The 21,142-nt window shown below is 37.9% G+C and overlaps 1 protein-coding gene across 6 annotated transcripts in view; it reads left to right on the top strand.

Annotated features, from left to right (window-relative positions):
* Positions 1 to 21,142, top strand: part of LOC136857038 (palmitoyltransferase ZDHHC16) — a 135,073-nt gene that overhangs the window by 10,970 nt on the left and 102,961 nt on the right. For all 6 annotated transcript variants that reach the window (XR_011017530.1, XR_010858501.2, XM_067135390.2 and 3 more), the window contains exons 3-5: positions 263 to 410; positions 3,552 to 3,743; positions 9,742 to 9,859. Coding sequence is in view for 4 of the 6 variants with exons in the window: in XM_067135390.2 (XP_066991491.2) it covers positions 263 to 410; positions 3,552 to 3,743; positions 9,742 to 9,859 (458 nt within the window). In the remaining 2 variants the exon portion in view is untranslated. The remainder of the gene's footprint in view (positions 1 to 262; positions 411 to 3,551; positions 3,744 to 9,741; positions 9,860 to 21,142) is intronic.

Below are 21,142 nucleotides of genomic sequence, written 5' to 3'. Positions count from 1 at the left end.
TTCCACAAGCTGTGAGCTTTTTTGGGACAAAGTCACGTCTAAGCACAAATAGGAGAACTTTTGAGTAAATTGTAATTTTATTATTGCTTATTCCTTTGCTTATTCTTGTATCCCTTGCCTGCTTCCCAGTCATATTGACCATCAGCTATATCTTCCCATTTCCTCTTTTGCCAGTTCTCCTTTTTATAGTTCAGTTTATCCCGGCTCCCTATTTGAGGTACACCCCGGTCGTGATGTTTTAAAATGTTACTCACTCTTTCAGGACCTCCCTCAGATGGCAGTGGCAGAAGTCAAGACTTACCTTCTTCTCATTCTTCTACAATCATTTCACAGACTTCACCTATGTTGTTGATGTTTGCATGGAACCAGTCTTCTGGTTTGTCGACAACTTCACCAAATTCCTTGGTCCAGTATGTATTCTAGTTTGATTGATCAGGTTATCTTCACGATTCTTGTGTTTATAAAAAACAGTGAGTTGTAATGACCTATGTATGTAGTATTCTTGTGTTTATAAAAAACAGTGAGTTTTAATGACCTATGTATGTAGTAACCAGCAGTTATCATTGAATATTTTCATTTTATGTCATGTCGTATTTGGTTTAAGAATCTTAACTCACAAATTCTATATCAAACAATGATGGACATGGATTTCCCAACTAAATTGATAAGACTGGTACAAATGACCCTAACAGGTACTAAATGCATGGTTATAATAGAAGGAAATCTTAGAGTTTGAAATAAACCAAGGTTTGCGGCAAGGGGATGTGTTATCTACCTTGCTCTTTCAATGTGGTTTTGGAGCGTGTGATGAGAAAGGTGGAGGTCAGTAATCCAGGTGGTATGCTGTTCAACCGTGTAACACAGAATCTGGCTTATGCTGATGATGTTGATATGCTGTCTAGAAGATTGAAAGACCTAGAGGAAGGAGAAGAAATGGGCCCAAGAGTGAATAATGCCAAAACTCATTACCTGTTTGCATCTAGGAGGACCGTAATTAGGGAAGACAAGTGCATAAAATTAAATGGAATTAACTACATGAGATGTGAAAAGTTTAAGTATTTAGGAGTGCTGGTGACAAAAGATAATGACATGAAAGAAGAAATAAAAGCAAGGATTGCTGCAGGCAATAGGGCTTACTTAGCTTTACTGAAAGTGTTTAGATCACGGAGCCTTGGTAGAAGATTAAAGTTGACAGTCTATCGAACAGTATTACGACCAGTGGTAACTTATGGCTCTGAAACATGGACAATGACCAAAGTAGATGAAGAACTGTTGAACAGATGGGAGAGAAAAATACTGAGAAAGATTTTTGGCCCAGTAAAGGAAGGGGAATTGTGGAGAATAAGGAAAAACAAGGAATTGGAAGAACTCTATGGACATCCAAGTATCGTAACCGAAATAAAAAGCAACAGATTAAGGCAGGATTTAGGTGGTTGGGACATGTGGAGAGAATTCCAGATAATAGGGCTGTCAAGAAGATCTTTAAAGGAAATCCAGGTGGTAGAAGATAGAAAAGAAGACCCCGGAAAAGATGGCTGGATGATGTGGAGGAGGATTTAAGAAAGATGGGAATAAGAAGATGGAGGAGGCATGCAGAAGATCGTGAAGATTGGGCTACAATTGTCAGAGGGGCCAAGGCCCTACAAGGGCTGTAGTGGCGAGGAGTAAGTAAGTAAGTAAGTAAGTAACTCACAAATTATTTCTCTTACTTGTCCCTGTTTCTTTTGATGGTCTCACGTTCATGTCCCGAATTAATTTCAGTGGTTGTAACTTTGCTACGTATAGTTTTTTTAATGTTTTGTAGATCTAGAGAAGGCTTGAAGAATACCAAGGATAAATATGTTTATTATATTGAAGGATTTTAATATCAAATGTTTGCTATTACAGGCAATGAAAGGTATTTACATACACTAGTCTCCTGTCCTCAGGCCTGTAAAAACAATGGGATATATTTCTTGATGAGCATTTGAGGGGTACGTATTTTTGATATTTCTTGAAGATATCATATACAGATGTAAGTTATCTGTAAAAAGATATGAACACAGAATAGGAACATGTAAGGATTGGAAAAGGGAGTGGTAAGTAAGCAGATAGGGACAAACATGAAAGCACAAAAGGACGAAGACAATCTCCACATCTTCAAATAGATAGGTGCTCTGCTCATCACTCCCAATTCTTCTTCATCATTTTCTTGTCAGCCCCCAACAAGTTCATTTCTGTCCCTCAGCTTCATCAGGAGGGCAGGTTTCTACACTCATTGAGGGGCCATCTTCAGAGATTTTTTAGTTTTGACGTGATAAGTATGGGATAACAAAAAGTCAGATAAGCACAGAAAATGGGAAGAGCCAAAAGGATCAAAATGAAGACAGGTCGTAAAAGGCTAGGAACACAGGATAAACACAAAAGTAGAAAAGAAATCCAGTGGATTAGTGTACGGAATGAAAAGGAACAAACAAGAAATGAATCAAGTCACATATAAAATGATAGGAACTTAGAACAGGATGAACACAATGGTATGTCAGCATCAGAAAGTAGGCCTCATTTTGGATAAGGCAAAATTACTTCAGATATTTCTGGACCTTGAATAATTTACTCAGCAGTAAGGACATTATCTTGTAAACTTATTGAACTATATTTTTTGGTTTATGTATGTACATTTTATAAGCTACAGCATAATGAATTCTCAATTAGGTTTAAAAGTTTCTACAAATTGAATAGCAGAAGTCAAAAGCAAACTTGTAGAGGAAGGTGAACATCTTGTAATTAATAATATATAATATTTTTGTTCTTTTTTTCTTTCGTATCTGTTTAGATATTTTTTTTTAGTAAGTAGTAGTTCAATGCTTATTTGAAAAATACTGTAATGATTTGTTTTATTTTTCCTCGTAATAACATAAGGGAAGAGCCAAAAGGATCAAAATGAATACAGGTCGTAAAAGTAATGAATCAAGTCATATATAAAATGATAGGAACTTAGAATAGGATGTTTTATTGTGATATTTGTTTTTTTGAAAATGGAAAGAAGATGCACATAGTGAGAAAGAGGTTAATAATAATAATAATAATAATAATAATAATAATAATAATATTCCTTTGGCCTCAGCTACCGTATGCAGACGTTTTAATTTAATGCCATTTAGGCTACCTGAACGTCAGTTTTGATGTTCTGTTTTACGCCGTCAGAAGACAGCAGAGTTCGGTGATCAATGGCTGAGTTTTAATTAATTTTGTTGGGTAGACACAAAATGTGTCTCCAAGAATCTTTTACCTGCTGGCATTGTACGACATGGAGTGTATCAAAAATCCGACTACCTTTGCCAGGTTTGAACCTGTGATCTTTCGATTCAGAGGAAGATTATTGTGTATAGAATGGCAATTAATTTATCATATGATGGCTGAATTTGCATTGTATTTTAAAAGCCTTGCTTCATTTATAGCCGATCCATAAGGAACTTGTTTTGTTTTACTTTTATAGAAAAGGATTATTTTTGTATTCAGTTAGTCTGTTGGTTGGAGGAATATTAACATGGTCGTGTCTTATTTATGTGTAGGTGTTTGTAATCTGTGTTTGTGGACTGACAGCATCTGTGGTGGTCATAGCCTACTGGCTTGGTGTACCTCACTGGTGGAACCGTAGTCCTGCAGCAACTGTTGTCCTCATGATTGTCGGTCACTGGCTGTTAGTCAACATATGTTTTCATTATTATATGGCAGCAGTAACATTACCAGGGTATCCTCCTCAGGTAAGTGTTCCCTTTTAGCTACAGACATTCCACTCATTCTAAAACAAGAAAATAATTTTGAATATCTTAACAAATTTCATAAAATTACTTGACATAGGGGATGATTATCTTCTCTTAAAATAATAATTGTCATAATCACTGCCACTACATTTTTTTTTCATAGTAAATGTTTTCATTTCCATGTTGATGATTGCCTAGTGTGAGACTGAAACTGGTACTCAAATATAAATTTTGATATTGAAATATAAATTTTGATATTGTACTTGTACAGTGTTGATTGGTGGAATATCCTTTGTAATATTCTTCAAAACAAGCTTTTCTTGTCAATACTGCTTCTTTTTATTCCTAAAATACATTTCTGACATTTTAATTGTGGTGAGATTTGAACCCTTTGGCTTATGGCTCATACTCTGATATGATAGTAAAGTAATGTTGGACAACTTCTTGGCTGAATGATCAGTGCAGTGGCATTCAGTACAGAGAGCCCAGGTTTGATTCCCAAGAGGACTGGGGATTTTAGCCACATCAGGTTAATTCCTCTAGCTTGAGAACTGGGTGTCTGTGTTTGTAATGTAAATTTTTATTTACACACAACACTTCATACTATGAACTACCACACAAACATGGAATAGTAAATACATCCCTTCACATAGGGTAAGGCATCCACAATGTTCTCCCTAGGACCTTCTTAATGGGCCGTTTTTACAGACCGCCCAGCTAACGTAATCTAGATATGTGCTATTTACATAATATTGAAACATATTTGAGTCGTTGGGCGTTCCAAATAAAAATGTAGGCCTGAATACTGTAAAAATGATCATTTAAATGATAAATCTTCATTACTATCAGCATAATTGCATCAATTACATCGGAGTTTAAATATTTAACTTGACTATTACGTAATGTCTTGCACGAGCGGTGTCTGGATTGGTGTGGTATCGCAAGCGAGCACTCTATTTCGCATGATGTCACAAACCCATAGGACATTTCACAGCAACAAAGTGGTTAAGCCCCGGTGCGATGCAATTATGAACTAGTAGTAGTAGTAGTAGTAGTAGTAGTAGTAGTAGTAGTAGTAGTAGTAGTAGTAGCAAGTAGGGACCCTCTTCGGAGGTAGCCCTACCCAGGGAGTGGCGCCCCTGCCTATGTGAGTCCCAGAGCACACTGGCCCGGTGTGTAACATCTGGTAAGGGTCCCAGCTCAGGGTTTCGAGTGAAGACCTCAACGGAATCTTTAAAGGAGAAGATGGACTTTGGAACGGTGGAGATTGCGGAAGAGGCAGCCCTGTACTTGGGGATTAATACGAGTACAACCTGCTGCCTTGCAGGTTGATAGGGGACTATCAAAGGCTAAGGGAGAAAACCCCGACAGAAATATCCTCTCTCGCCTTAATTGGCTCTTAAAGGGCACTCTTTTGTCCTTGAGTTGGGCAACTGGCTTTAAAGGCGGAGGAACCACAAAGGTGGTCAACGGCATAAGGATGTAGAACGCACTGGACAACGACTACATTAAAGGCCTGATGGCAAGTCCTAGTAATCATTATGGCTATGCTCATGACAAAATTATCATCATCCGGAGTAAGTTCCTCAGTCGGATCTCCGGGAGGAACCGTAGTGAGTACTGGCATGAAGAAAATCAAGTGGTAAGAAAAACTTAAAGTGGCAACCTGGAATGTGAGAACAATGAGCCAAGGAGGAAAAATACATAATACGATTAAAGAAATGGATAGGATGGAGTTAGATATACTTGGTGTTAGTGAGATGCGATGGCCGAATATGGGAGATGTTTCCATAAATAAACATAGAGTGCTATATTCGGGTAGAGCTGATGGAACGCATGTACATGGAGTTGGTGTAATACTTTCAGCGGAAGTATTAAGGTGTCTCAAAAGTTTCACACCCGTATCAGCCAGAGTAATGATGTTACAGCTGAGTGCTAGGCCTATTGACATAAACATAATACAATTGTATGCGCCTACAATGGACAAGGAAGATGAAGAGGTAGAAGAATTCTACGAAAGCATAAATGGAATTTTGGAAAACCTTAACAAACATGACCTGACAATTGTGATGGGAGATTTCAATGCGAAAGTGGGGGAAGGTAGGACATCAGACATGGTAGGACCATTTGGACTAGGAGAGAGGAATTCTAGAGGGGATGATCTTGAAAGTTTTGCAATGTCAAATGATTTAGTGATCATGAACACTTGGTTTAAACTCCCACCTAGAAGACTATATACATGGAAGTCTCCAATGGACAAACCCGGGAAATGTGTGAGAAACCAGATTGATTTCATATTGGTAAATAAACGTTTCGGGAACAGTTGCACCGCAGTGAAAACCTACCCAGGTGCAGACGTCAACTCAGATCACACACCACTTGTTGGAGTTTTCAAAGTCAAAATGAAGAAAGAGAAGAGGAAGGACAGGCAAAACTACAATTTGAGGAAAATCAAAAACCCAATAGTGAAACAGAACATGCAGGTAGAACTTAACTTGAAGATTATCACAGAGGAAAACATCACCAGCAATAATGTCAAATTAGAATTAACTAAACTACAAAACGCCGTTCAGCAAATAAAAGAGAAGTACATGAAACCGGACGAGAAAAAGAGAAAGTCATGGATGACAGATGAAATACTGAACCTAATGGAGAAAAGAAGAGTCAATAAAGGAAAACCTGCAGAATACAGAAAGATAAATGCAGACATCAGAAGAAAGATTAGGGAGGCAAAAAAAAAAAAAAAAAAAAAAAAAGTGGAGCAATGTGAGGAGATTGAGTTATATCAAAGTAGGTATGACAGCTTCAATGTACACAGGAAAGTAAGAGAAATAACGGGGAAATACAGGAATGGCACTGGTGGAAAGTTAAAAGATGAAGCCGGGAACTTGATGATGGATTTAGAAGACAAGAAAAAGATTTGGAAAAAATATATAGAAGATTTATTTCATGACACTAGATGTGCTTTTACACAAAATACAAATGCAATAAGCGGCACAGATATATTAGAAGAAGAAGTTCAAACAGCCATTAATCAGATGAAGGACGGAAAGGCAGTGAGACCAGATAAAGTAGAAGCAGAGTTTTTAAAACTGATGGATGAACATCATGTAAAATGGTTGACCAAAATTTTCAACCGAATTTATGTATCCGAGAACATTCCATCGGAATGGCTCAAATCAGAGTTCATCACCTTGCCAAAAAAAGCCAAACGCAAACCAATGTGGAGATTACCACACAATAAGCTTGATGAGTCATCTCTTGAAAGTGTTCTTGAGAGTGATACACGGAAGAATATACAGACTGTGTGAAGATCAGATAGCCCCTAATCAATTTGGGTTTATTAAAGCAGTAGGTACGAGAGAAGCTTTGTTCAGTGTGCAGGTCCTCTTTCAGAGATGTAGAGATGTAAATAAGAATGTATTTGCTTGTTTCATAGACTACCAGAAAGCCTTTGACTGTGTAAAACATGAAAAATTGATGGAGATTTTAAGAAATATTGGAATGGAGGAAAGAGATCTGCGAATCATCAAGATGCTGTATTGGAATCAAACAGCGGTGTCGCGTGTTGAAGGAGAACACACCGAAGAAGTCAAAATCCTGAGAGGAGTGAGGCAGGGATGTATCTTGTCACCTATACTATTTAATTTGTATTCAGAATACATATTTAGAGAAGCCTTGGAAGGTATAGAAGAAGGAATTTTGATAAATGGAATGAAATTAAACAACATCCGGTATGCTGATGATACAATTATATTTGCTGATACTATCCAAGCGCTACAATCACTAATGGATAGAATTGTAAGAGTCAGCAGCCAATACGGGCTTGAAATAAACACCGCAAAGACAAAACTCATGGTTATAAGTAAGGAAAATATTTCTGGAATAAACTTGGTTATAAATCAAAAGAGTATAGAAAGGGTAAAACAATATTCATACCTTGGAACCATAATAAATGAAGACTGGGATTGCTCACAAGAAGTCAAGGTACACATTGGAAAAGCAAAAAGTGTGTTCCAGAAAATGAGTAATGTGTTTAAAAGCCACAATCTAACTTTAGGGACTAAAATCAGACTTCTGCACTGTTATGTATTTTCTGTTCTTTTATATGGTGTAGAGACATGGACCTTAAATAAAAACACAGGGAAGAAGCTGGAGGCCTTTGAAACATGGCTTTATAGGCAGATCTTGAGAATATCTTGGACCCAGAGAATGACAAACGTGGAAGTAATGAGAAGGATGCCCACAACACCTCAATTGATCAAGATAGTGAAATGCCGAAAGCTGCAGTATCTGGGACATATAATGCGCAACACAGATAGATACAACCTACTCCAAAAAATACTTCAGGGGAAAATCAACAGCAAAAGGGGTCCTGGAAGAAGATGAATATCTTGGCTTGACAATCTTAGAGGCTGGTGCAATATGTCATCAGTTGAACTGTTCCGCGCTGCCACAAACAGGACGAAAATAGCCATCATGATCGCCAACATCCAAAACGGATAGGCACCGAGAGAAGAATAAGAAGAATAAGAAGTAGAACACTAGAAGTTCAAAATACTCGGGTATGTCTTGTTCAGGGTAATAACACTAAAATTGTTCAAATTTGCTGTTAATGTGTACCAGTCTGGTATTAATGTTAATGCCCTGAGGGGAATAGATTAAAATGTTATCATATTCATTTTTTATGTAGTATTCCCCGCCTTGCTGATGAAAATTTCTGGAGAGAACTCTGCATCCATGTGTAAAACTGGACTTAATTCACACATAATGGCAACCTCAAATAATTGGGATAAGGTGAGGAAGAAGACGAACAATGACTCTGACTTCTCAATAGGGTACCTTGTCCTCTTCACTTTATTTTCTTGGCAACAAGTCATATATAGAAAGGTACACATAATAGGTTAAACACAATGATGGGTTAGTGTGGAAAGAGGAATAAACAGAAAGAAAACACAAAAGGACTAAAACAATGTTGACATCTTTACACACTGTCACCTTCTCTCTCTTCTCAAAAGTAGCAGTTATTCTACATCCTGTGATGAGCTTGATCAGGAGGGTGAGCTTCAACACATTGAGGGGCTATTTTTATAGATATTCAGGCTTGATGTGGGAAGTGTAGAATGAGAAGAAAACCTAATAAACACAGGAAAAGAGAAGAGGCAAAAAGATGAAGGTGATAAAAGATTAGGAACACTGGACAAATAAAAGGAGAAAAGGAACCCATCAGGTCAATACGAAAAGGAAGTAAAAAGTGCAAATTAAGTCATATATAAGTAACGACGAATATCAAAAAGGGCACAGTAATGGAAAAAGCATGACGACAAGTCAGTGTGAGAAGAATTTATTTCAAAACTCAGACCACATCCAGGCATAGCATAGTAATGTCCAGCATACTCACTACTTTTGCAAAGATTATCATCATCTTATACAGTTCTAGCCATTGGCTCGGCCTGTTTACAGCATTGGCCTCTCCATTGTCTTCTATCTTCCCACTGTTTCATTTTTATCACTTTGGTTCTATCCGTCCTGTTTTCTTCACTTGCTCGTCCACTTTCTCCAGCCATCTGTTCCATGGTCTTCCTTTTGGTCTCCTACCTTACTGGGTATCCTCTTATTCTCCATTCTCTTCACAGCTCTACATCATCTTTTGCAAAGATTCAGACTTAAATTTAACCCATAGTTACAGATAACTATTAAATACTCTCCTATACTAAAAGCTGTTTTATCTAGAAAGGTAAGCTAGGAAAATCATATTAAAATTATAAACAATTAAAAAGCAACTAACACAATTGAACACAACATATTCCATATCATAAAACTTCATTCTTTGTTATAAAATATGCCAATATATAAGCACTACTGAAGGAATAAATGACATATACATGACATATTCTGTACTTTATAAGATTATGAGGCTACTAAACCTTTTCTTATGATGTATGTTGATACGTGTTCATGCTAAACCTATAAAGAATGTATCTGATGTTTGTTTCAGGGAGCTCTTATACCTGAGGCAGCTAGTATATGCAAGAAATGTATAGCTCCCAAGCCTCCAAGGACACATCACTGTTCAGTTTGTAATAAGTGTATATTGAAAATGGATCATCACTGCCGTATCCTTTGTTGGGAGAATGAGAGAGTAATAATAGCGAGTCAATGATATTTGTGTTAATTACAAATTATAAATATCGGTTCCGTATTGACTTGACAATTCTTGATTATTAATTCTAAAAGAATTTATGTTTGTGAGTCCACCTTTTCAATACACAAAAGACTAAAACACTTGATTAAGTGGTAAATTTAGTCATATAAAAAACATGGTACATGTTTCAACCTTATTTGGGTCATCCTCAGCCAACTGTATCAATTGTAAAGGTATTTTAAACAGTTATAAAATAATTTTAACAATTTAAATGGATAAAATGATGAGATACATGAAAAAGTTTTTAATACACACTGTACAGTGTCTGCCTTGGAATATCTTCTTCCTTCGGATTTAATAAGAAATGACCGTGTGGTTTGTAACAAACTCATCACTTGCTTAATCAAGTGTCTATCAGGCTGAGTTGAAGGAACTTCTCTTGATCATTATGGAATGTGGACCTTGATAGTAGACAGAGTTTAATAATAAAAACTTCATATTTGGTCCGTATTGAAAGGAGACTAACACAATAAAATGTTAATATTTTTTCACTTCTATTTTATTATTCGACCATCAAGTCCCTAACTTGTAAACTTCGTAAGAATGACTTTTAAGCACCATCACCTTGTATATTTCATCCAATTAATGTCATTTTATTACTAATGGTCTATATTCTGTATTATAATATGTACCGTATATATTTATATATCATTGTTCGTTTGACCTATTGTGGCTGATGATGGTGTCCAAAGACATTGAAACCAGTCCCTAATAAAAATGTTGTGATCTTGTATTAGCAACATATTTTATATTGATATAAGGAGGATCATTTGTACTCTCCTTTATTGTATGTTAGTAGACAGAGTGCTTTGGATAGTAAATGTCAACACAGAACTGGATGTATTGGATATCACTAGCAAAAGGTGTTATAGTCTTTCTGTGTGTGATAGAGAAGTCTAAAAAAAGAAAGAAAAACTAAATAAGTATGCTATAGAGAAAAAGAAATCAAGAAAGTTGAAAAACAAATTAGGTAAGTCATAATGTAATGTACTCACTCCACGTCCCATTGGCCTCTCAAAGTAGGCTCTGTCACGTCACGTTGACATTTTAACTTACACCGGCAGGCAGAGGCTGGGAGCAGTTGTTGTTGAGGGGAGGCAGTGGAGAAGTGGAATGGAAGGGAATTGGAGGGGAAGCAGCAGGTTGCTACAATTGCTTTACTAATTTTTGATTCTGAATTCATTTTTATTAATTTCATCAAAAAAGTATGTTAGCGTATTTAGAAATTTCATTCAGATTGAAGTCAGGATTATTTCTTTGTTCCACATGTATGTGGATGTTTTCAAATATATTAAGCAAGGCGCCTTTATTAGTAGAGTTTCTTCTTTCTTGTCACAAAGTTATTTCGTTGAATTCAAACAATTTATCACTTTAATGATGCTTTGTTTGCAAGTCTGCACAAATAGGCGTGGCATCTGCTGTGAATTGCTTTGTTAGGTAATGTCATTGTCATGTTTCCATTCAATCAAATATGCCTGCCTGTTCTTTGCAATTACACATCCTGACTCAAGCTGTAAGATCTACCATATTTCTGAATGAATATATAAAGCCTGTTACAGACTAATATTTCAGTATTCGACTGTCATTGAGCAACATTTTATGCTTGTATTGGTATTCCTGATAGTACTGCAATAGTGCCAACAACTATAAGTTTTGTTATTCTTGTGTGTTTAATCTTTTTTGTGGGTTCTGTGGTGGTAGCCAGTCTGTTTACTTATGTGAAGTACCCGTGCAAGTAACGTCTTGTAGTTGAATATCAAGATGCTGTATTATTGAAAGACGGTGTGCTGTAATAATTGATAGCTTGTATCCAAGGGAATAAACAGTATGCGTAAACATAAATCAGCCTTAGCTAAGCGACGAATTGCTGAACTTTTGATAGGAAAGAGATGGGGATCAGCTGTTACCAAACAGGAGTTTTCTTTGAAGAAATCAGGGACAAAAGGTCATGAAATGTTATTGGAATCAGATTGTTTTCATCAGGAAAGTGTTGCATCAACTTCAAGCCATGTAAGTCCTGCACCTATAGCCAACAATCATGACATGACAGAAACTACAATCCCTATAACTTCGACTCAGGAAAAATTGCGTTGTGAAAAACAAAATGCAGGTGAATCATTTTCTGTTTTTTGGAGGAGGAGGAGGAGGAGGAGAAGAAGAAGAAGGAGGAGAAGAAGAAGGAGGAGAAGAAGAAGAAGAAGAAGAAGAAGAAGAAGAAGAAGAAGAAGAAGAAGAAGAAGAAGAAGAAGAAGAAGGAGAAGAAGAAGAAGAGACCAGCTTTCAGAGTTATCAGTATTCCTACAAAAGCTGCTAAGGAAATAAGGGAAGGAAATACATACAATTCTGGTGACTTTTAGGTAATGAATCAGGAAGAAAACCTCACTTCAACTTTGCTTTAATTTTCCTGCCAATTGTAATTTTTACATTTAAATCTAATTTTGCTCCCATAATATTCAGCCAATTGTAACAAAATTTGTAAGATATATGTATTACAGCTACCAGAAACCTGCATATGGAATTTTTGATTGCAGAATTTTTTCAAGTAGTAAAGATTTTTAAGTTCAAAATTTTAGAATGTAAAAATTACACAAACTTTAGGACGATATATCTCCTTATATAAATTATGTAAAGAAAAATCAATATGTAGTGCTTTTAAAAGAAGTATTATCCACGTAATTACAAATTTATATTAACATGTTAATTAAATATCATGAAAAAACAGAATTACAAATTTTAAAAATTCCAAAAATATATTTTTGGAAAAACTATTAATTGTATATGAATGAAATGTTCGTGATATCTCTACTTTTATGTAGGTAACTTTCTGACAAAGTTTCGTGAAAATCCATGCAGTAGGTAAAAATATTGTTTTATCTCCAGAGTGTCACCTTAACTGTAAATTACAAAACCAAAGAAACGCAATTAGGCACCAACAAGAAATAAATTCCCAGCATCCCACTACGTCATTAGATTTCCCTATATACCAGAAAATACTCAATATCATAAAATCTAAAATTAACTATGGCTAAACTCCAAGTCTATCAACAAAATTTACATGAATCAGTTGTGCCTACCCGAGAACTCATTTCAAATTTTGAGCATAACGAAAGAACATTTTTATATGTTCAACAGCCAAACATTAGAATAATAGAGTTTTAGGTTTTGGATAAGACTTCTGCATCCTCACAGTGAAAACGATGGCGGTACATGAATAGTTCTTAAACTCCCTGGTAGGTGGTGGAGCGCTGTCTATTTACAATCCTCAACATTCTCTCCACTCTGGTCGAAATCAAGGGGGATGACAAGTTGTATGGGCCTGCTGATAGTAGACCCGTCAGCTGTTCGTAGGATGGGAGTCCGCACCTTCCCGTCTCGTCCAGAAGATACTCCTTCTTCCACGTAGCTTTTGCCTGAGTTTCACTTCCCTTCTGAGGTCTTTGAGGATACTGGGCTCTGGACCAGCGGGTAAAGTAGTCAGTTATTCACCATTTAAAAAATGGCTTGATGTCAGTGTCTTGGCGCCATCTTGAATAATATGTCGAGAGTTAAGTGTGGCTTCTATTTCCACCAGTAAGGTTGTAAGTGTCTCTTCGTCAACCTGCAACCGTCCCAACACTTTCCTCAGGTACCGTTTGGTTGTTCCAACCATCCTTTCCCACCAGCCTCCCCACCAAGCCACCCGTGGAGCAATGAACTTCCAGGAGACCTGAAGGTAGCGAAGTGCTGGCTCATGAGTGGACTAGTGAACAGTCGGGTGAGAACAGCCAGTTCCTTATTAGCTGCCTGGAACGTCTTCGCGTTGTCAGAATAGATAGTATGTGGTACTTCTTGTCTAGTGCAGAACCGTCTAAACGCCATTAAAAACTTCTCTGTTCTCATGTCCGATGCTAGTTCAAGGTGCAGAGCTCTTGTCGTAGCGCATGTGAAAAGGATGATGTAAGATTTCTGTGGCCGGCTCCCCCCTTTGATGTAAAGTGGGCCGGCGAAATCGACATCCGTGATGGCGAATGGTTGCGTGAGTTGCACACAAGCGTAGGAGCTTCTATTTCACGTCGTCGGTCTTTCTTGGCAATTTTGCATGGTAAACATCTATGAATGACCTTCTTGACTGACTGTCTTGCCTTGAGAACCCAAAGTTCCTTGCGCAGTTCCAGTAACATAATCCTAACTCCCAAATGTTGTAGGCGTATATGGGTCTGTTTTATCAGAAATTTTACAAATGGATGGGAACCGTCGAGAAGAAGAGGGTGCTTTTCCTGTTGAGTCAATTCTGCATACTGGAGGCGTCCTTCTAGTCGTATGAGGCCATCCTGTAGGAAGGGGTTGAAGCGTCCTATTTTGGATCTTCCTCAGAGTTCTCTTTTCTCACTCGGGCCATAGTACTCAGCGGTAAAGCTCGCTTGGTGGGATATTAGGATCCAATGCAGTCTTGCACCTTCCAGTTAGCTTGAGGTCAGATGGCCGGTGAGTTTCTCCGAGTGTCTTGCATTATGGATGAAATGTAGAATCCATTCCATCATGTGTAACACCTTCCAGTAAGAACTGTATTTTGATGCGTTGATGGGAGGTTCCCAGGTACTCATCGTTAGGACCTGCTGGTGTGTCTTTCAGATCTCTGGAAGTGAATCCTCTGGGAATACGTTGGGAGGCCAAGTGTCTGGGAGTTCTGTGAGCCATGGAGGTCCCTGCCACCATGTCACGGACTGTATTTCTTGCGGTAACATTCCACGTGACACGGAATCTGCTGGATTACTAACCGTGGGACAATTTTGCCGCTGAGCTGGAGTCAGATATTCTTGAATTTCCGTGACATGATTGCAGACAAACGTCTTTGAGTGATCGGTATCACTACGTACCCGATCCAGTGCTACCATAGAGTCGCTCCACATCGTTGCATTCGTGATGCCATATCCAGTTGACTTACAGAAATACTTTAAATAAGCGTGAACCCCAAACAGTAAACGAGTAATCTGTACGTAATTATGTCATCTGTTGTACACCAAGTTCCCTTTTGATCCTTCTCAGCACAAAACCATAAAAACCTGGTTAAGTTCCTGTCACTCTTGTCCAAGGACAATTGCAATAATGTTTGAGTTCCGTCCCCGATGATCGCTTGCTGAAATATCCGGAAACGGATCAGTGTCGACAGTATTTCTGGCAAGAGATTAGGTCCTGCTCTAGACAATAATTGAGGAATGGTGAATCCTTCTCTTGGGATGAAGCGTCGAAGACAATCCTCCATTTGGTTATTCCGTGTCTCTCTCTCTTCACTGCATGATGAAGAAGGTAGAAGATGTCGTCTGTAGGGTCCTGAATGTCAGTCATCTCGACATGCCCTTTCTCAATGTAGTCTATCATTAGAGATGGTACATTTCGTGGAACTCGGAACAATAATTTTGTATGAGGTCATGGCACCTTCCACCTCGTCATTCAAGAACTCTATAAGTTTTGTTATATTACTTTCCGAGATCTTTTCTCTCTTAGAATGTATGATCCACCGGTGGACGATATCCTCCGAAAATGCACGTAATATCTTGGGAGCTAGCATCTGTCTGTAGTCGTCAACCTTTGCCCCTAGTGCTCTTAATGCCTGTATGCGTCTGTTACACGAATGTAAGTGCTATATAAGGCATTGGGAGAAGCGTGTGATGTCGGTTTCAGGGCTTTAGGATAATCCGAATGAGCCTGGATTATACGATTCTTGTCTCTGTATTGTGAAATTAGAATCTGTGTTGTCTCCTCATATGCGTCACCAGCTATTGGTATTCCATCAACCAAATCCTTAGGTTCATCCTCCAGGTATCCACGGAGAAAGACATGCTTGTCGATGCTAGAAATTGAAGAGTTGCTGTCTACTGATGACTGGAACTGCTCTCAGAAGTGGGTCCACGTCTCTACGTCTCCAGAAAATTGCTCTAATCTGATGACAGGGAGTTTCATGGTATGCGTAAAGGCTTGCGATGTTGGTATTGCTAGAGTGACGAGTGAGGTTCAAACTGACGACCGATGAGGAAAGTCTCTCTTTGATCGCATGTTTTGCTGTAAGAATTGCTCTCTTGGCTGTGTTAACATACTCTTCACACTTGGCGGCATCAATTTTGTATTCTTCGTCAGATAAAACATCGTGAATAACAGAGTCCAGGGTGATGAGGTTACCTAGTGTATCTTAAAGTATTATACTATTGTATTCATAGTCAATTACTGTGTCCACAGTAGTCTTGTTAACTGCAGTGCTAAGTTTAGTTAGCAGCGTCATGGAAGTCGTCCTTTTCCTTTTCAGATTCCTCAGTTGTAAATCAGGCTTCTCTTCTGCCATGGTGTGCTGGTCAGCTGGAATATTTTAAGCAGGAAAGAAAAGGGCCGGCTGGCTGTAATCCCTTTCACTACCTGCTCGCTAGGAGAAGTTGTCGTGAGAGGAATGAAGCTACAGTGAAGGCTAGCAGCAGTAGTACGCTCAATAGCCATTAGATGAGGATTGTAGACTGAGATTACAGTATAGTGAATAGGTGACAGATGGCACTAAATCTGCACCATTTGTCTTAGAGTCATCTTAGGCACTAGGGTCACGATGTAAATCAGCATGCTTGTTAGTACATCTCACTGCTACTAGATATTGCTGGCACCATGCTTTCATTAATGTAAAAGTTTTGTCTTGTTGTGATGCATTATCTTTAAGCTTTAGCAATTTCTCTATTATATTTGCAATCATGCATTATTTCCAGTTAATTTGTAAAGTGCATGTCCCAAATATAAGTGTTAAGAGAATTTTGATTTCTATCCTGTTATGTGTTTGTAGTGGTTGGTATCATGACAGCCCTCCCTTAAGTTTTGTTTCAAAACAGATTACAGTCGTGAAGTGCGTAAGGCGTGTGTTTTTATGTTCCAGTGGAAGTGCTTTTGTCAATGATGGTGTTAGGAAATATTCCTGTACAATAAATTATTTTCCTTATAGATTAAGCTCCAAATTTATTATTACGGAACATTTTCTGGCGACCGCGACAGGATTTAGTTAAGATGGAGGAGCTTAAACAGTATAATAAGGAAAGATCACAAATACGTAGACTGTTTACGAGAGCACATGGCGAGTTTCAAACAAAAATATCTGAAGCAGTCGTAGATGCGGAAGAAATGTTGACATACTTCCGTATTTTAGAAGATAAGGCAATGCGGATGTTATCTCTGGATGAAAAGGTTCAAGCACTTAGGGGTGTTGAAGAAACGACAGAAGATACTTTGTTTTCACAACATATATGCTTCTACGATAAAATCAACGTGCACCCTACCAGGACGCATAACATTCAACGCGTTCTTACAAATGTCACCAACCCAACATATTACGGCACACGAAAAGAAGAACATGCTCCATCAATAATATTCAAGACTCTTAATAGCTCTAACAACAGTAGCTGCCCAAAATATCGCCAGACATTACAACCAAATATTACCTAAATTGCAAGCAGATTATACAAATACTTATCTAACCGCAATTATGTATATAGTTATATATTTTTACGGACCCATTATATCGGAACATCATAACTAATCAAATACTGTTGTGAAAACTTCGTTAACCCCATTTTACCCTAAACAATGTATATATAGCACCACATATTAATAATGTTAATGTAATGTATTTTTAACATTTTAACTGTTTTAGTTATGTGTCCAATTTAACAAGATTATCCAATGCCTATGCTCAACAAAACAAATAGTTTTCTAAAAGTTCAACCCTATTCCAAGACATAAAATAACAATAATAGGCTTTATAAACTGATACTTTAGTATTTAAGATATATGCCAACAAGGTATTGCATACTAATATTTTAATCACAAGTGTCCAAACAAATAATTCTACATTTTCATATGACTGATCAATAATCAATTAATGTAATTTAAGAACCAATTTTTAATGTATATTACTGAACTTACTACTATTAATTTACACAAATGTATGTATATCTCATTCCACATTGTACAACCCAAATTAGATAGTAATAACATGAAAAATAGCATGTAATTTCATGGATGATGTATATTAGTTAACTGCTTACCTTGACACTGTATGCTGGGAAACTTAGGATTGACACATACAATAGCTCAAATGTACCAAGACATACATACCAACATTTATGATCAGTTGGACTTAATTTAAGTTTTAATCATTATATGTGATGTTTTTGTAAAATATATCTTTTATGCATGTCAACTGAAGATGACCCCCTAGGGGTCGAAACCGGTCTTGACCATATTTACTAGCTGAATGTGAATAAATTCTGTATTGATAAGGTGGTGACTTATATTTATATTATTTTTGTACGGCAGAAACGTACCGGGAGAAGTGACTACAAACTAAGGTTAGGTTCGAAAGTAATTTTCAAGTGAATTTATCTGTTGGTGGAGGTGGGGCATTAGCGAGTGAGATCGAGACGACGAAGAAAAGGAATTTCAGTTTACCCAAGCTACAGCTGAAACAGTTTGATGGAGATATAAAAAACTGGTTTGGTTTTGGGGGACAGTTTAAGAAAATAAACGACGATAGTGATATCGACCCGGAAGGTAAATTTCAGTATCTTCTACAGGCTACTGTTCCAGGTTCCGTGGCCAGGGAGCTAGTTGAGAGTTTCCCTCTGTCCGGAGCGAACTATCAAAAAGCAATAGATCACCTAAAATCCAGGTATGCCAGGGAAGAATTACTTATAGAAGTATATGCCTTAGTATTGGAAGCCTCTATGATAAATTAGAAACACAACTGAGAGCTTTGGAATCTTTAGGAGTCACTAGTGATAAGTATGCAGCAATGCTGTATCCTTTGGTGGAGTCTGCATTACCAGAAGAGGTTATGAAGGCATGGGAGAGAGTTCGTGTATCTCATATATCAGAAAATGATCACGATCATCACCTAAGCAAGTTGTTACTGTTTATCAAACAAGAAGTGGAGAGCGAAGAACGTTTGTCACTTGCTCGCTCTAGTTTTATTGTGAAGAGGGATGACATGTTATGCAAGCCAGGTAAACAAGAGAGACTTCCTACTGCTGCTGCTTTGTACTCAGGTGAGGGTCAGAAAACTGAAACAGGTTGTATCTGGTGTGACAAGAGTTCCCATAGATCTGCTGATTGTTTTAAAGTGAGGAGTCTCCAGAATGGAGAGAAGAAGGATATTTTAAAGAAAAGGGGTGCTTGCTTTTGTTGTTTGAGGAAGGGGCACAACTCGAGCAAATGTAAAGCATTTGTGAAGTGTATGATTTGCTTAAAAAGGGATCATTGTGCTATATTATGTCCTGATTTAGTTACTAAGAAAGAGGAGAGGGAAAGTTCAAAGGGAAAGGATAATCAATATAATCAAAACACTGAGACTTTAACTGCCTATCAAAATGCAGAGATGCTATTACAGACTCTTGTTGTGAAGGTTTCTGGTAGTAAAGGACCGGTCAAGCTTGCACGAGTTTTATTAGATTCTGGGTCACAAATGTCTTACGTAACCAAAGAAAGCGCTAGGAAGTTAGGACTACAAAAACTGGGAAAGGAAGTGATGTCTCATTGTTTGTTTGTCGGTGTAGAAACTAGCAAAGAGACCCATAATGTTTATGATGTAACACTACAAGCGCTAAAAGGGGATTTCAAATGCACAGTCTCGGTGCTTGATAAGAAGAAAATGTGTGGTTATGTTCCAAGGTTAGAAACTCAACATGTTTACCCTGTTCTTGCAACTAGAAACATTCAGTTAACAGATGTTGGGGTCAATGTTCCAGAGGTGCATTTGTTGCTTGGAGCAGATGTTTTGGGGAAGCTGCTTACAGTAGTTCTGATTAAGCTGGATGAAAATATGTATGCACTGGAAACCAGGTTAGGTTGGACAGTGATGGGTCAGCGAGATCTGGCTCAGGGCAATCAGTCACTAGTCAGTCTCAGTTGTGGTAAAGCAATGGATATATCAGACTTGTGGAAGTTAGAAACTATTGGCATAAAGGACCCTGCAGAGTCTCAGTCAAAGAAAGAGATGGAAGAGGAAGTCGTGAAACACTTCAATGAAACTGTAAGGATGAATGAAGAAGGGAGATACGAGGTTCGTCTCCCCTGGAAGGATGGCCATTCAGAATTGTTGGATAACAGGAAGTTGGCTGAGAAGAGGTTGGAAGCAGTCACTAGAAGATTGGTAAACTTGGACAAGCTTAAAGATTATGATGATGGGATTCAGGAGTGGATAGAATGTGGAATCGTGGAGACTGTAAATGAGAGTGACGAGGCGTCAGGCCACTATTTACCGCACAGAGCAGTAATTAAGGAATCAAGTTTAACTACCAAAATTAGGCCCGTGTTTGATGCCCCAGCAGTAATTAAGGAATCAAGTTTAACTACCAAAATTAGGCCCGTGTTTGATGCCTCGGCAAAGGACAGACATGGCAATTCGCTGAATAAATGCTTGGAGAAGGGACCAAATCTAATCGAGATTATTCCCAAACTTTTGTTGCAGTTTCGAAAGCATGCCATAGGGGTCACGGCTGATATTAAAAAGGCATTCCTGCAGATAAGCCTCTATGAGGATGACGGGATTTTCTAAGATTTCTCTGGTGGAAAGATTATTCCAAAGGCGAGGTCATCACATTACGGAATTGCAGAGTAGTGTTTGGGGTTACGTGCAGCCCATTCCTATTAGGAGCAACGATAGCGCATCACCTGAGTAAAGTTTCAGCTGAAGATCTGAAAACGGCCAAGAAGCTGCAGAATTCTTTCTACGTGGACAATTGTGTCACTAGCTGTGAAACCAAAGAAGAGATGAGCGAGTTCATTGAAAAATCTACTGAAATGATGAGTTCAGCACATTTTGAATTAAGAGGGTGGATAAGCAATTCACCAGAAAAATCAGAGTCAGAGAACATTGTTTCAATACTTGGTCTTATGTGGGATGCTCGGTCAGATGAGATGTTCTGTATCATTAATACAGTTGAGCTAACCACACTTTCAACTTCTAAGAGAAGCTTACTGTCAATTGTACAACGTATTTTTGATCCACTTGGTTTCCTGTGTCCAGTAACATTAATCCCTAAATTATTGATGCAGGAAGCCTGGAGAGAAAAATGTGGATGGGACGAGGAATTACCAGAACAAATAACAAACAAATTCCATTCTTGGGTGAAACACTTACCTTTGTTGAAACAATGCAGGATTCCAAGAAGACTTGTACCATGGGAATTTG

Source organism: Anabrus simplex, chromosome 1, assembly GCF_040414725.1.
Source record: "Anabrus simplex isolate iqAnaSimp1 chromosome 1, ASM4041472v1, whole genome shotgun sequence".
In the NCBI taxonomy this organism is placed as follows: domain Eukaryota; kingdom Metazoa; phylum Arthropoda; class Insecta; order Orthoptera; family Tettigoniidae; genus Anabrus; species Anabrus simplex.
The sequence above is the reverse complement of the archived record's forward strand: the minus strand, read 5'-3'. Positions and strand labels throughout refer to the sequence as shown.